Source organism: Motacilla alba, chromosome 5, assembly GCF_015832195.1.
Source record: "Motacilla alba alba isolate MOTALB_02 chromosome 5, Motacilla_alba_V1.0_pri, whole genome shotgun sequence".
Taxonomy (NCBI): Eukaryota; Metazoa; Chordata; class Aves; order Passeriformes; family Motacillidae; genus Motacilla; species Motacilla alba.
Window position 1 is genome coordinate 56,360,240 of NC_052020.1, and position 13,291 is coordinate 56,373,530.

At 47.7% G+C, this 13,291-nt stretch overlaps 1 protein-coding gene across 1 annotated transcript in view; it reads right to left on the minus strand.

Moving 5' to 3' along the window:
• PRKCH (protein kinase C eta) overlaps nt 1–12,961 on the minus strand; it is a 113,736-nt gene extending 100,775 nt beyond the window's left edge. The window contains exon 1 of the mRNA XM_038139591.1: nt 12,456–12,961. Within this exon, the coding sequence (XP_037995519.1) occupies nt 12,456–12,815 (360 nt within the window). The 5' untranslated portion in view covers nt 12,816–12,961. The remainder of the gene's footprint in view (nt 1–12,455) is intronic.
• Nucleotides 12,962–13,291: the final 330 nt, after the last annotated feature.

Consider the following 13,291-nt stretch of genomic DNA (forward strand, 5'->3'; position numbering starts at 1 on the left):
GACCTCATATTAATCACAGACACAGCTTTCTCCATGACAAAGGGAAATTACAAACTTGCAAGGGCACACCAGAAACCTTCTGAGATCACATCCACATAAGCCAAAACATGTGACAACTTGAATGACCTTTTGCTCCTCTTTGAAGAAATCCACTCAGATCCTTCAATATTATTCTTGACTGAATCAGAATCATGCAATTCTAAAATGAATCAAGTGATGATTTTAGATATAGCTTCAACTCTCTCTTCTAAGCTCCTTCTCAGAATTTCTGAAGCTTTCGATTCTAAGAATTTTAACCAAGATAGTGCTAACCAGAAAGAACATAACCAGCCAAAAGGGTTTCTCCTTGCTAGACACAGCACCAATCAAGAATTAAAAATGAACGTGCATCGTGTCCTGTCTGTACCACAGCACGCAGGCTTTCACAAGCATCTCCACACCACAGCATCAGCATCCTGCTCTCCTGCAGATGTGCAGCCACATGCAGCAGCTCTCACCCAAGAGGGAGAAGAGAGCAGCCACTGCTCCCAACATCCCTCCAGGGGACCACAGGTAACCTCTGAGTGGGGCTTGGTATGTGTCCAACAGTGGTCATCAGAAACTGCTGGGGAAGCACAAGGTTGATAATAGTTCTGGCTGAAGGAGGGAAAATATTAGAGATTAGAAAGAAATCCTTCCCTAGGAGGATGTGGCACAATTTGGTCAGAGAAGCTGTGGCTGGCCCATCCTTGGAAGTGTTCCAGACCAGGCTGGACGTGGCTTGGAGCAACCTGGTCTGGTGGAAGGTGTCCCTGCCATGGTCCCTTACAACCCAAACCGTTCTGTGATTCTATGAACTGATAAATCACTAACCAAGTCCTTTGGTAGATAAAAAATACAGGGAAAAGCCGTCCTGGCATCAAGCTTTGACCAAAAGCAGATTAAGGGCTCCAGCTGCCCCAAAATTCCGCCTCCCGCCTCTTCTTCCGGCCGCCACCACTCCTGTGCAGAGGCAGCACAATGGACGGTTGCTTTCGCACGACTCCAAAACCACAGCGAACAGCCCCCCACACTGACTTGCCAGGCGCCTGACTGATGGTTTCTTTAGCAAGCTCAGCTGGGAAATGGGGTATGTGAGAAGCAGAGACTCAAGCAGGAAGCTCTCCACCTCTCCTGCTGCACAGCAACTGCCCATGGGGCAGAAGAGGGCAAAAACTTGCTGGGTGCCCTTCTGGATCTGCCCTGGACAAATTGCCAGAGCCCACAAGTCACAGGCCTGCTGAAAGAGTGCTCCATCACATTTAAATACAAACCTCATTCCTACACTGGATGACTTCCTAAGTATTATATTAGCCCAGATGGAAAGGATCATACTAGAACATGAACCTGTTTTGTCTACAAGGGGCTGAAAAACACTCTGTGAGGATGCACAGCATAGCCTGGATTTTTGACGCTTTATTCCTGATCCTCCAGAACCCAGGGGTCTGCTCTTCATTTCAACACTGTCACTCCCAGAGGATGACAAGCCTTAAGGATGTGGAGACACTGAGTCTTAGCCTGCAGAGACACCTCCTTAACCCTTAACAGTAAATATTGGTGGGGGTTGCACTGTGCTTTAGGTAGAGCTGGAGAAATCAGCCTCAACCTGTGCAAATGTGCCAAAGAAACTTTTATCTATTCCTGTACTGTTTATTTGGCCTACATCATACCCTTTTTGTCCCTTAAAGACTAAAGCGCCACTGTCTGGTCTCATTAGAACAGCTCTAGACCTTGCTCCTTTCTTGAACGTAAGCAAGATGAATTTGAAGATCCAAGTTTTGATAAACCTTTCAGCAAGAGGAAAGCAGAGCACGTTCCTTTATAGAATGAAGGAAACAGGGGAAAACATCATCCCTATTGGCAAGACAGGCTAGATGTTACTCGAGCTAATTGTTTGAAAGTGTGGTTTGAAAGTGTGGAAATGAGTTACTATCATTAGGTATTGATAGGATTATTGTAACAGAGGCTAATTATTGAGAAGAAGGTGGCTTATCTTAGTACAGCTGGGTTTCCACCCAGTTCTGCTCCACTCTAAGTGAGAACAGCTTAGTTGCTTGTAGAGTAGCTACTAAATGACCATAGTTACATCCCATTACATTCAAGAAGACTAAGTAAACCAGCATTTCTTCTTAGCTGCCATATCAGGAGTCCCTTGCAGAAACAAGGGACAAGCTTCTATAAAAGCAAACTGATTGCAGGGTCATTTTTAACCATCTCCAGTAAGTCATCCTCCCTTACAAACCAGTCTGGTGAGCAGTTCTTGGGAAGTACCCAAAGCTGGACTTTTTACTGCTACTTATTAAACTGAAAATGAAGTGATAAGCGTGGGCCGCCGTGTAGAAAACTGATTACCAGCAGCAATACTCCCACCAAGCCCTATTAGGAGATGGAGGCTCACCCTGCACAAAGCTTTGTAGCTTTCGTATTAGGAGCGTGTTCCAATGAACAGCTTTGACAAGAAATCCCACCATGGATTTGGACTGCACAGGAACACTTTCCTCACACGGTTATATTTTCTTCCAGGCTCAGGAGCAAACTGCCTCAGGGAATAAATTTGCATTGAATATATTAATGTGAGATGCCTCAGTCAGTGAATGACCTAGATAATAAACTCATTGATGGAAGCCAATTCCTTCCTCTTTCTTGGAGCACCACGGGCACTCACTGTGCCCAATAAATAATGTACAACCCAGCCATCATTATCAACTCTTGTTGCATGCAAGAAGGGGGAAGGAGACGTGTCCAGTTCTTCTCCCAATTAGCCAGTGCAAAGCTGGCAGTGTAATTCCATCGAAGCCATAGGGAATCCACTGACGTAAACCTCACAAACAACAGCAGCAGCAAACACCAGGCTCCTGTTCTGCTGGAATCTCACAGAAGACACAGGCAAACTCTTTAAAAACAAGTGAAAAAGGAAGGAGGCAACTTTCACACTGATGTTATTAAAAACTGATGCCAGAAAGAAGTGAGATATGCAGAGCTTCATGTATGTGCCAGTTTACATGTGAGGGAAGGATAACATGTAAAGCACATAGAATTTAAAAGAATTGAAGGATATGAGACAGAAGAATTCATGCTGTAAATCAATCCCAAATTTCTCTACTTGGAACTCTATTTTTCTTCTGCTCTTCAGTCCTGGGGAAAAGGCCAACAAGCTATATGTCCTTGTTTACCAAGAAAGCAAATGCAGGACAAAGCAGGAATTCAAACAGGACAAGCTAGTCTTGCATTAGTCATTCCTGATTTAGACAACCTTTGTTATTCTGAAAGAGCAAGGCCCAGAACGGAATACATTTAGCATGGGATGAGCACACTGACCAGTCTAGGTGGAGAGGAACTAACTCACACATTGACAGGCCAGCTCCAATGCTATCAGAGACAGCACTGATTTGCAACTATTTTGTCAGATAAAAGCACTTTGGAGCACAGACATCCCATGCTGACTTTTACTGTCATAGTTAAACTGTCATCCTCTTTCCCATCCTGACTGTGGAGCCAGCCAGCTCCAGCGAGCTGCCACAACCCTGAATGATCCCTCTGACAGGGCACTTCTCCCTCTGACTCACACCCACAGCACCCAGCACCACTGGTCCTGCTTGAACCTACTGCAGTATCTATAAGGCTGTGAAGGATGGCAAACATTTTTCTATTGAAAAATGACAAAAGGATTCCCAAACTAAGATGCCACTACTATCATAGGAGGTTTAAGGCACTAAATTTAGCAAGTGGAGATGTACATGAAGAATTTAATTTCCAAGGGATGTCTTGCTTACATGACAGAGTAAAATTAAACATACTCATGAGAAAAAATGCAAAAGACCGTGCTATGCTAAAATGCAGACTGGTGGCAAGGAATTAAGAAAAAAAAGAAACAAGCAAAGGCAAAATAGAAACCACAGAGCAGGCCAGAGAGCGAGAGCGAGCTAGAAACCAGAGGTGCTGTGGAGAGGTGTGAGCTGCTTTTTCACACCAAATGAGACCAGCTGGCAAGTCAAAATCCTGTCTCTGAGAATGGCTAACATAGAATATATGACAGAAAGGCAGGAAAAACACCAGTGTCAGATATAGAGGTACCAGCTCAAACCTCTCCTCAGGCCCTGGATGCACATCATCAGACAATCTGTCACTCTGATTCTTACTATTACATATCAAGTCCTGGGACAGCAGAGACACACAGCCTGTTTCTCACATCCTGTCCCTTACTGCCTCATTCTGAGAGATTAGTGGGCTCTACTGATCTGTTAAGTGATTTCACACAGCAAATGATTGTACTGATCTTTTTTTAAACATACAGCAGACATGCAACACTCATACAGCAAACCACACATTTAGAAATGTGTCCTGCGTGGATGCATTTTCCTCCTCTCCCCATTTTGACAGAAATATATGTACTGTAATAAAAAAGAGAAATTCCACTAAGGCCTAAATAGTATCCTCATGTTGGTTAAAAAAAAAATAGAATAAATAATCTATCTCCCATTTCATAAACTGAAGTCAGCTACCAAAGCTGCCCAGGTTGTGTTTCTGCACCAATACTTCATCTCCTGCCAGTTCCACAGAAAGGAGATCCCTCCTGAAAGGAGTCTGAAGAGCTGCCACTGTATCACTGACACAAATACAACCAACTCACAAAACTCAAAACTTACGAAACTGGGCAGGTGAACACCAAGAAAAAGCCCTTATGTAATATCATCTAACAGATTCATACCTCCGTCCCTCCTTCTTCCCCTGCCAACATTTTTTTGTACTGGCAAAGCCCCTGGGTAAGCACAGTCACAGCAGCTGGGTTTCAGCTCTGTGTGAGCTGTGCTGACCCAAAGGGCAGTTCCACACCACACGATGGAGCACAGAAATTCCCATCCAGAGCCACGGAGGTCCCGCCAGCAAGTGAAAATCTTATCCCAGAACTGACATCCCAAAAGCCCTGTGGCTTTGCAACCCAGGATAGCATCTTCCCCAGGATAGGCTTAATTGCTTTGCAATGTGGCACTCAGAGAGGAGCCAGCCCAGGGGTGACATCCATCTGTCACACAGGTCACAGGCTCTGTCTTGAGGGCTGCATCTGAACACAGAGCACCGGAGAGCAGGAGAGCATGAGGCTTTCTGGAGATGCAGTGGGTCTCGCAAGGAAGACCAGCCAAAAAAACCCCTGGCAGTTACCAGAACAACTCTTCTGCCTGCAACCTGCCCCACATTGGAGGAGCCCCAGGACAAAGCAGTGCAGGAAGCGGGGCCATCAGCCGGTCAGACTGCTCTGACAGCCTGCGGGATAGATCTGGACATCGATTACATGCCTCTGGTCTAGCACAACAAGGGCATAAAAGGTCTTGCAGGGGCAGTGAAAAAGCAATTTTTTCCATCACCTTGGGCCCAGGACAGACACTGAATATCAAGAGCACAGGAGTTGCTGAGGGATGCTTGTTCCCACGCAGCATTGCTCAAATGCGACAAAAGCTGGCTCACATCTGCTCGTGGTGCTGGCTTCTAAATTAAAGCAGGATGGTTTCCTCAGCAGTTGACCTCCCTAAGTGATGAGAACATCTCATGATATCAAAGCATACAAAAATATCATTGGCATTGCAGAAATACAGTTGTTTGTCTGGCTTACCCTAAGTGGCTTAGCAATGTTAATGGGACGCTTCTGGATGCTCTTTGTTCCAGATACACATTTATCTTTGGTATCATTAGTATAAAGCAGGGCTTTCCCTCACAAGCAGCCAGCAGAAGGGAATGGCCTGGGAGAGGAACAGCCACGTGGTGATCTCCACCAGGACACGGCGCCAGGTTAGTTACCCACGACTCCAGCCTGGGTCCAGCACGGCCCTACAAATAGCACAGGGGTGGAGCAAGCAATCAGAGCAAAGATTGCTCATTGTCTCCAGAAGAAATTAAATTTGCAGCATGGTCTGACATGTCTTAACTGCAAGCCTAAATAGGATGAAATCTGGGAGGCAAGAAGGTGCGATGGCTGATCCAGAATCCTTATAAAAGCTGCCAGTAACTCATTACATGTGGTAACTCTGCTGCTCATCTTTTTCTCCATGGTTACACAAAAAGCCCCCAGTTTCCTGGCTGTATTAGCAAAGCACAATAGCTAAAGCCTAAAACATCAAAGGAGCCTTGATACTTTGTGAAGAAAGGGTGGGAGTCTTATTCACTTCAGTAAGGGATATGTTTTTCATATTGAATTACCCTGTAAATCAGTAGACTTTCTAATGGCATTTCAATAGCTCAAATGGCCCCCTTGACGATCCATTCTGCAGAGTTTATTGCCTATAAGCTCAAAATGGCCAGAAACCAAATCATTACTCAGAAAATACTCCAAACAGAAAGCCTCTGACAGCCTGGGTGAAATGTGCTTTACTACAAGACCTGTGGAAAAAGCTAAATATAAACCACCAACAGGGCGAGGTGGGGCCAGCAGGGCGCAGGGCTGGGGACAGAGCTTCCTGGGGTGCTGGGCTAACTGGTGCTGCGGTCACCCTGCTGCCCCCTCCTCCTCCTCCTCATAGCCTCTCTGCAAAAAGCACCCCCAGGGCTGCGGGTGCAGGTCTGCAAACACCTTCTCACCAGCTTCTAACATGACCAACACTACTAAAGGCAACGTGGGCATCAGCCCTTGGCTGGCTCTTCTCCCTCCAACCAGGGCTTTCAAATGGTTCAGCAGCAACACCATCAGCAGGAATGTAAAGGTACCCCTGGCATCAAAGTTAGGCCCCCACTCCAGCCAACCACATCAACAAGGGCTTGACAGAATCACAGAATATAAGGGACCTTAAAGACCACCTCATTCCATACCCTCTACCATGCACAGGGACACCTTCCACCAGACCAGGTTGCTCCAAGCCAAATCCAGCCTGGTTTTGAACACTGCCCAGGATGGGGCATCCACAGCTTCTCTGGGCAACCTGTACCACCCTCATTGTAAAAAACTTCTTCCTTACATCCAATCTAAACTTCTCCTCTATCAGTTTTAAGCCATTACTCTTTTGCTGTCTCTCCATGCCTTTGTCAAAAATCCTTCCCCAGCAATACTTTAGCCCCTTTAGGCACTGGAAGGGGCTGTATGGCCTCCCTTTTGCCCTCTCCAAGCTGAGAAACCCCAACTCTCTCAGCCTGTCCTCATAGCAGAGGTGCTCCACCCCTTTGAGCATCTTCATGGCCTCCTCTGGATGCCCTCCAAAAAGTCCATGTTCCTCTTTTATTGGGGGCCCCAGGGATGGATGCAGTACTCCAGTACATCATTCCAGTCACCTCAAGGTGACTGCCACTGCTCTTGGTGGCAAGAGTACCCAAAGGGTGCCCATTACCCATGTACTCCAGGTCACTGCAACACTTGATTGCCTGGACTCTGTCCTGCCTTGTCCTGCACCCCTGGAATTCTGGCTCTGCCCCAGGCACAGAATTCCCCCTCTCAGCCTCAGTCCCTGATGAATGCAGTGACAACATCTTTGAAGGGGACGGAACACTGTCACTTCACTGCCTATATGGCTGCCCCCATAGGGCTGCCCCAGAAAACCCTGACAGCCAAACCCACATCTTGCTGCACTCAGTTCAAAGCCAGGACAGAAACTCCAGTCCCACAACCCCCCACTGGCCCCTACCACTGGAAACGGGCTCTTCTCATGCTTGGGTCAAATCTTCCCAGCCAAATACACTCTCAAGCAAAATGCCCATGTTCTCCAAGGATTCTCACAGTTGCCAGCCAGGCCTTTTATTGGGGAGGAGCAAGAAACAGGACTCCAAATAGCTCCACTTCTGATGCTGAAACAGGGCAGTACGTGTGCAGCTCTTTGTGACAGTCAGCTGTCTCATCTGCCTCCATCAGAACAACTGTTTTTAGCATCACACCCCCACAGATTATTAAACACCTGACAAATAGCAACAATTTTCCCTTAGTTATTACAGCCTTTGTTTTAGGCTGCAGGGCACTCTCAGGTAGTTGCGGTGCATGGGGCTCTGTTGGCATTTTGAGGGGGTCTTTTCATAGGGCCAAAGGACAAATTTATGCTAAAGGAAAAAAAAGAAAAGCTGAAATTCCAGTAGCTTTCAGACCTATCTTACCTTCTGCAGTGGGTGTTTCTCTCCATGAGTCCCATTCAACATAGTAACTGCATATCAGTAACAACAGTTACAGAAACAATTTAAGGCTTCCCAAAAGTTAGGGAAGGAGCTCATTTTACTCAAGCCTAATTAATATGCAGTGTGACCTTCACACAGATCAGAGATTTGCACTTTGTACATCACAGTCGTGTGCATGGAAACAGAAGTCAAATGGACTTCATCCCAGCCTGCTCCTGCCCTGTGGATGGAGACACCACTTATTCCACCTCTACAAGGTTAATTTATCTCTATAGCTGGGCAGACACAAAATACTGCACCACAAAATCCTCTGTCAAGAGCTATAAAGTATTTCGGCTTCCTGAAGCAACTTTTGCCTGCCTGAAGAACTCTGCAGTCAAGCAGGAGCCAAAAGAAGCAGCAACCATGTTATATTTGACCTGCAGCACCCTGCCTCTCTGCCATGGCCATGATGCTCTGGAGAGAAGGTAACTTATCTTTTAACTCTTGAACTTCACATTCAACTAATGCAATTGTATATAAACATGGGTAAAACACAATTATTTCTGCCTTAAGAGCAAAAAATTCACAGGAAAGGATACAGGCAAAAGAGCTGAAGTGAAGGAAAGCACAAGAATTGCCTTAATCTCTTCCTGCACATGAGCAACAAACTCATCAGGAAGTTGTGACTGGCTCACTAATCTTACAGCCCATCTGTTATGTGATTTCCTTCAGTGTACTCTCACGATTTTCTACTTCAAGATCAAGGTTTAAGTATCTACTCCTTGTTAAAGTCTTAGAAATTATGGCATCCCCACCCAGGGACTAACAATTTTTACAATCATGATTAAATAATTCCCTTGTAACAATGCCATTCAGTATCTGTAAAGAGTGTTTCCCCAAGGTTAAAAATTACTTCAGCTACTACATAAAACTCAGGAATAATCCTAGGTATCGTAAACATCTCCCATTTCAGCTACAGTGAGTACTCCATTTGTTTCACTGATATATGACAGCTTTCTATACTGCACTCAGAGACAGTCAGAGAGGAGATAATACCTTTCATAGGTGCATATGTCAAGTAAAAAGATCCTAGCACAGGCTAGTGCAAAATTAAATGCTTCCAAGAGGCAAGTTTCAACCCCAATGTAAATCCCAGCAAACAGCTCCAGAGAGCAGGCAGCTCAGCTCCCTCCCTACACCTGGTCATGCACACCTGGGTAAAATGCAGCCATTCAGGTTTGCACAATCTCACACCCACACAGGCAAATGCCTACCAGAGGCAGAACATGGTACTGGAGAGATGGCACTCAGCTGTGACTGCTTTACAGTACACTGAGGGCACCATGGCATTTAATTGACAGCGTTAGTAAAAACTACTTTGCTGAAACCTGACAAGTTAATATAAGAAAGGGGAAACAGCAAGAAGGATCTTGAAGTTAAAAAGCTCTTGCAAATTTGATCTGTGGAAAATTAGCCAAATGTGTGTAACAACAAACACACAAATTAGAAGATATCCGGACCATGCTAATGTGTTTACTAGAAAGACTTTGGAAAATAACCCAAATGGTTAGAAGGAAAAGGGTCAGTTTTGAAGTCTCTGAAACATGAATTTTAAAGCAAACCATGAACAGAGAACACTGCCCCAGCTCCCAGTGGGATGACTCAGGTGTATAAGCATTACTGATGAGACAGCTCATGTCCATACACTGCCTCATCTGCATAAGTGTTCAGGTCATAATTGCAGTGATGTACCTGCAAGTCATCTGGGAAGCACCAACTCTTACACACCAACTGCTCCTCCTTGCCTCTCGCTGAAACTGCCTACAGTTCTCACAAAAGGTGCTGACCGATGTTACAACTAAGCACTTTTTTTCTTTTTTTTTTTTTTTTCCAGCAGGAGAAAATCCATGTTTATAAACAGAGCAGCATGAGCCTGAGAGCTGACATCAAGACTGCCATAGGTAATTCCTGACAGCTTCCTCTCAGGAGGAGAGCTCAGGGAGCAGAAGCAGCCAACTGCCCTGTTTGCCTGTTATTAATCATTTAGATTTTACCAAAATACTGTTTTACCTGTCTCTGAAAAGTGAACATAAAAGTTCTATTTCAAATCAAAATCAAAAATTGTGCACAGCCAAGTAAGCATAAACCAGGTTAAACTTGGGAAGATTCATCCATTTTCCTCTCACTCAATTCACTCCTTAGTTGCCTATCTGTGCTTTTATTTTGGGCATGGAAAAAGGACAGAAATGAAGGATTTTGGAGTGGAGGTGTTTCAAATCATCTGCATTTCCTTGTGGTGTTTGGCATTGTGCCAGCAGCTCGTAGACCTTGGGTTAGTACAAACCAGCATTTCCTCTCCTTCCGATTACACCAACTCCCGTGACAGCCTTGCTGGATTTATCAAGACATATTAAATTATCAGGGCAAGATGCTGTTCCCTGTCATCATGTGATCCAGGCTGCACGCTATGCGAGATGCTAACAAAGCAAATCAGAAGGGAAGGGAGAGAGAAAGGCAACAGAAGACAAACATTTGCTCATTCCCCACTAAACCCACCCCAGCTGTAAGTTTCAGACATTCATTTAAAGGGAGAGCAGCAGCTCTTAGCCTCTGTCTACATGCCCAGATATAAAGCCAGCTTACATCAATCTGGTTAAAAGAATTCACTGATTTCCCACCCCATTGCACCCATCAGCTCACAGGAACAGGAGTTCATAAAACACATGTCTATCCTGCAAGGATCAGAAACTTTTCCCTCACCACCAGATGAATATTTCAGGGCACAGTCTGCATCTGCCCTAAAAATCAGCACTGCAGGATGGACTAAATGGAAGAAATGTACATGCATCCAGACTAGCAGCAGTATTTTGACAGGTATCTTAGTAATGGGCCACCACCTTTGCAGCAGAGCAGTCCCATTCCGCATGTCACCAGTTCCAGTGTGACCAGGACTCCAGCCTCCTTACAGGACTGGGCTTCTCTCAATAGCAAACATCCCCAGCAACTCAAACATCAAGAAAACCCTCAAAAACCACACAGCTCTATCCCAAGCTCACTCCTCTGCCTTGCCCATGGGGGTCTGTTCTGTATTTGAAACTGGTTTAGCACAAATCCCAGGAGCAGACAGATACTTTCCAGGGGCACAGGTAGCCTGGGAAGCTGGGCATGCATCCACCAGGCAAACCCTGGGACCTCAGCTCTGGCTGGGCTGTCAGGAGCAACACCTCAGCTAAGCCATTGGAGACTGGCTGGGACCTTTCTGTACGACCCAAAAACTGCATCAGAGACTGTCTGAGAGAGAACACCTCCAGTGCACGAACCTCACACCTATCCATAAGGTACCTAACTAAATGGCCCCACTATACATTTATTAATCATTGCCTGTAATCACCACAAAGGTGTAGCATCACACCTCAGCCACAGACACTAGCTGAGAGCAGAAAGTCCCAGCATTCTCCCCAGTGATAGGATCAAGATGTTTATCTGTTCTCTACACTGCCAGCCTCAACATATGGTTTTATTGTGGTGGTTATCTGACCACATATCCTGAGCTTTTTTGCCTCAAAAAGTTTATACCCGTCACAGCCTTGAATATTCTCAGATCTTCTGCACCTTCTCTACTCAGAATAAATGCCTTTTTTTATTAAACTAACTCTTACCAGCAAACTGTCTGGATCAATGCAGCCACCTCATCCTCCTTCACAAGACTGGAAGCAAAGGTACAACTTTAGAGACTGTACTGTTTCTGTCACCATCAGGACTAACGCATAAATGAGGTTCTCTGGGCTGCATACAAGCGACATTTACCTGAAAATAACCTAGAAATAGCTCAGAGTGAAACTGCACTGACCCAGAGCAGCAGTGTACATAACAGACACAAGACTAGTCCTGCCATTCTGCTAAGAAGTCAAAGAAATCCGCATGCACACATCAAACTATTGTGCAAGCATGTGTAGAGCTGGGCAGAAATACATCCAACCCAGGTAGCCGAGTCTCTCTGTGTGCTGAGAAAAAGGAGGGGGGAACACCTTCGTGTGAATTTGCTGGTGTAGTTTGCAAGTTATGTATTACAGGTCTTGTCTCCGTTCATTCACAAACATGAGGAGAGACTTCACAGCCCTCCACTACAGCGTCCTCACCCTCAGGCTACGACCGCTGAGGGTCCTTAGGGTCCCTAAAGAACAGCAGCCTGAGCAAACGTGAAGCAGAGGGACACAAAGAGATGCGTGAAGGAACACACCTGTGTACCTGCAGACACACACCGGGCTGCGCGTCTGCGGCACAGGCATGCAAGGACAAGCCCCGGCTCCCCGAGTGCCCTTCATTCATTCCCAGAGGAGCTCTCCCGGCTTCTCCTCCGGACGGGTACTCACCCAGCCCTCGAAGGTGTCGCTGGGGGCGGCGGAGCGCAGCAGGTCCTGGAAGTGCAAGGTGCAGTTGGCCACGAAGTCATCGTAGCCGATGGGGGTGTCGTGGAAGACGGAGAGCTCGATCTGATGGCCGTCGGTGACCGTGGCCGAGAACTCCTCGTTGTAGGTGGGTTTGTTGGTCTTCTGCTTGGTGCTGGTCTGCCCCACCCGCACCTGGTCCACGCTGACGGTGACATAGGGATCCAGGAGCTGGTAGCCCTTGCGGAAGAGCGAGTGCCGGAGGGACCAGCGGGTGGGCTGCAGCCCCACCGCCTCCCCGATCCGCACCTTCAGGCACCCGCTGAACTTCATGGCTCCGGACATGGCCGCGCCCCCGGGGCGCCCGGGAGCCGGGAGGAGAGCCAGAGCCCGCTCCCGCCGGGAGAGGCGCCCAGCCTCTCTGCCGGGCCGGCGCAGCCCCGCCGCGCCTCCTCAGGGGGCCGGGCGGCGGCCCCGCGCCCGCCCCCGGCCTCTGCCGGGGCTCCGGAACCGCCCCGCCCGCCCTCACCGCCGCTCCGCCGCCCGGCCCGGGCTGCTCCTGCCGAGGGGGGGAGCGGCGCGATCCGGCTCGGGGACACCTGGGCGTGGGGCGGCGGCGGCGGGCGGGGAGGAGCCGCGGGGCCGCGCCGTGAGGGCGGTGACGGGCGGGGAGCGCTCGGCTCTGCCCGTCCCGCTGCCGCCCAGGTGCGGCCCGCAGCCCCCGGCTCTGCCCTGAGAGACGACACAGCCCCGGGGGCAAGCTCCGGGACACCCCCGAGGGGCTCCGACCACCCGGGGCTCCCCGTTCAGTACCTCCCGGG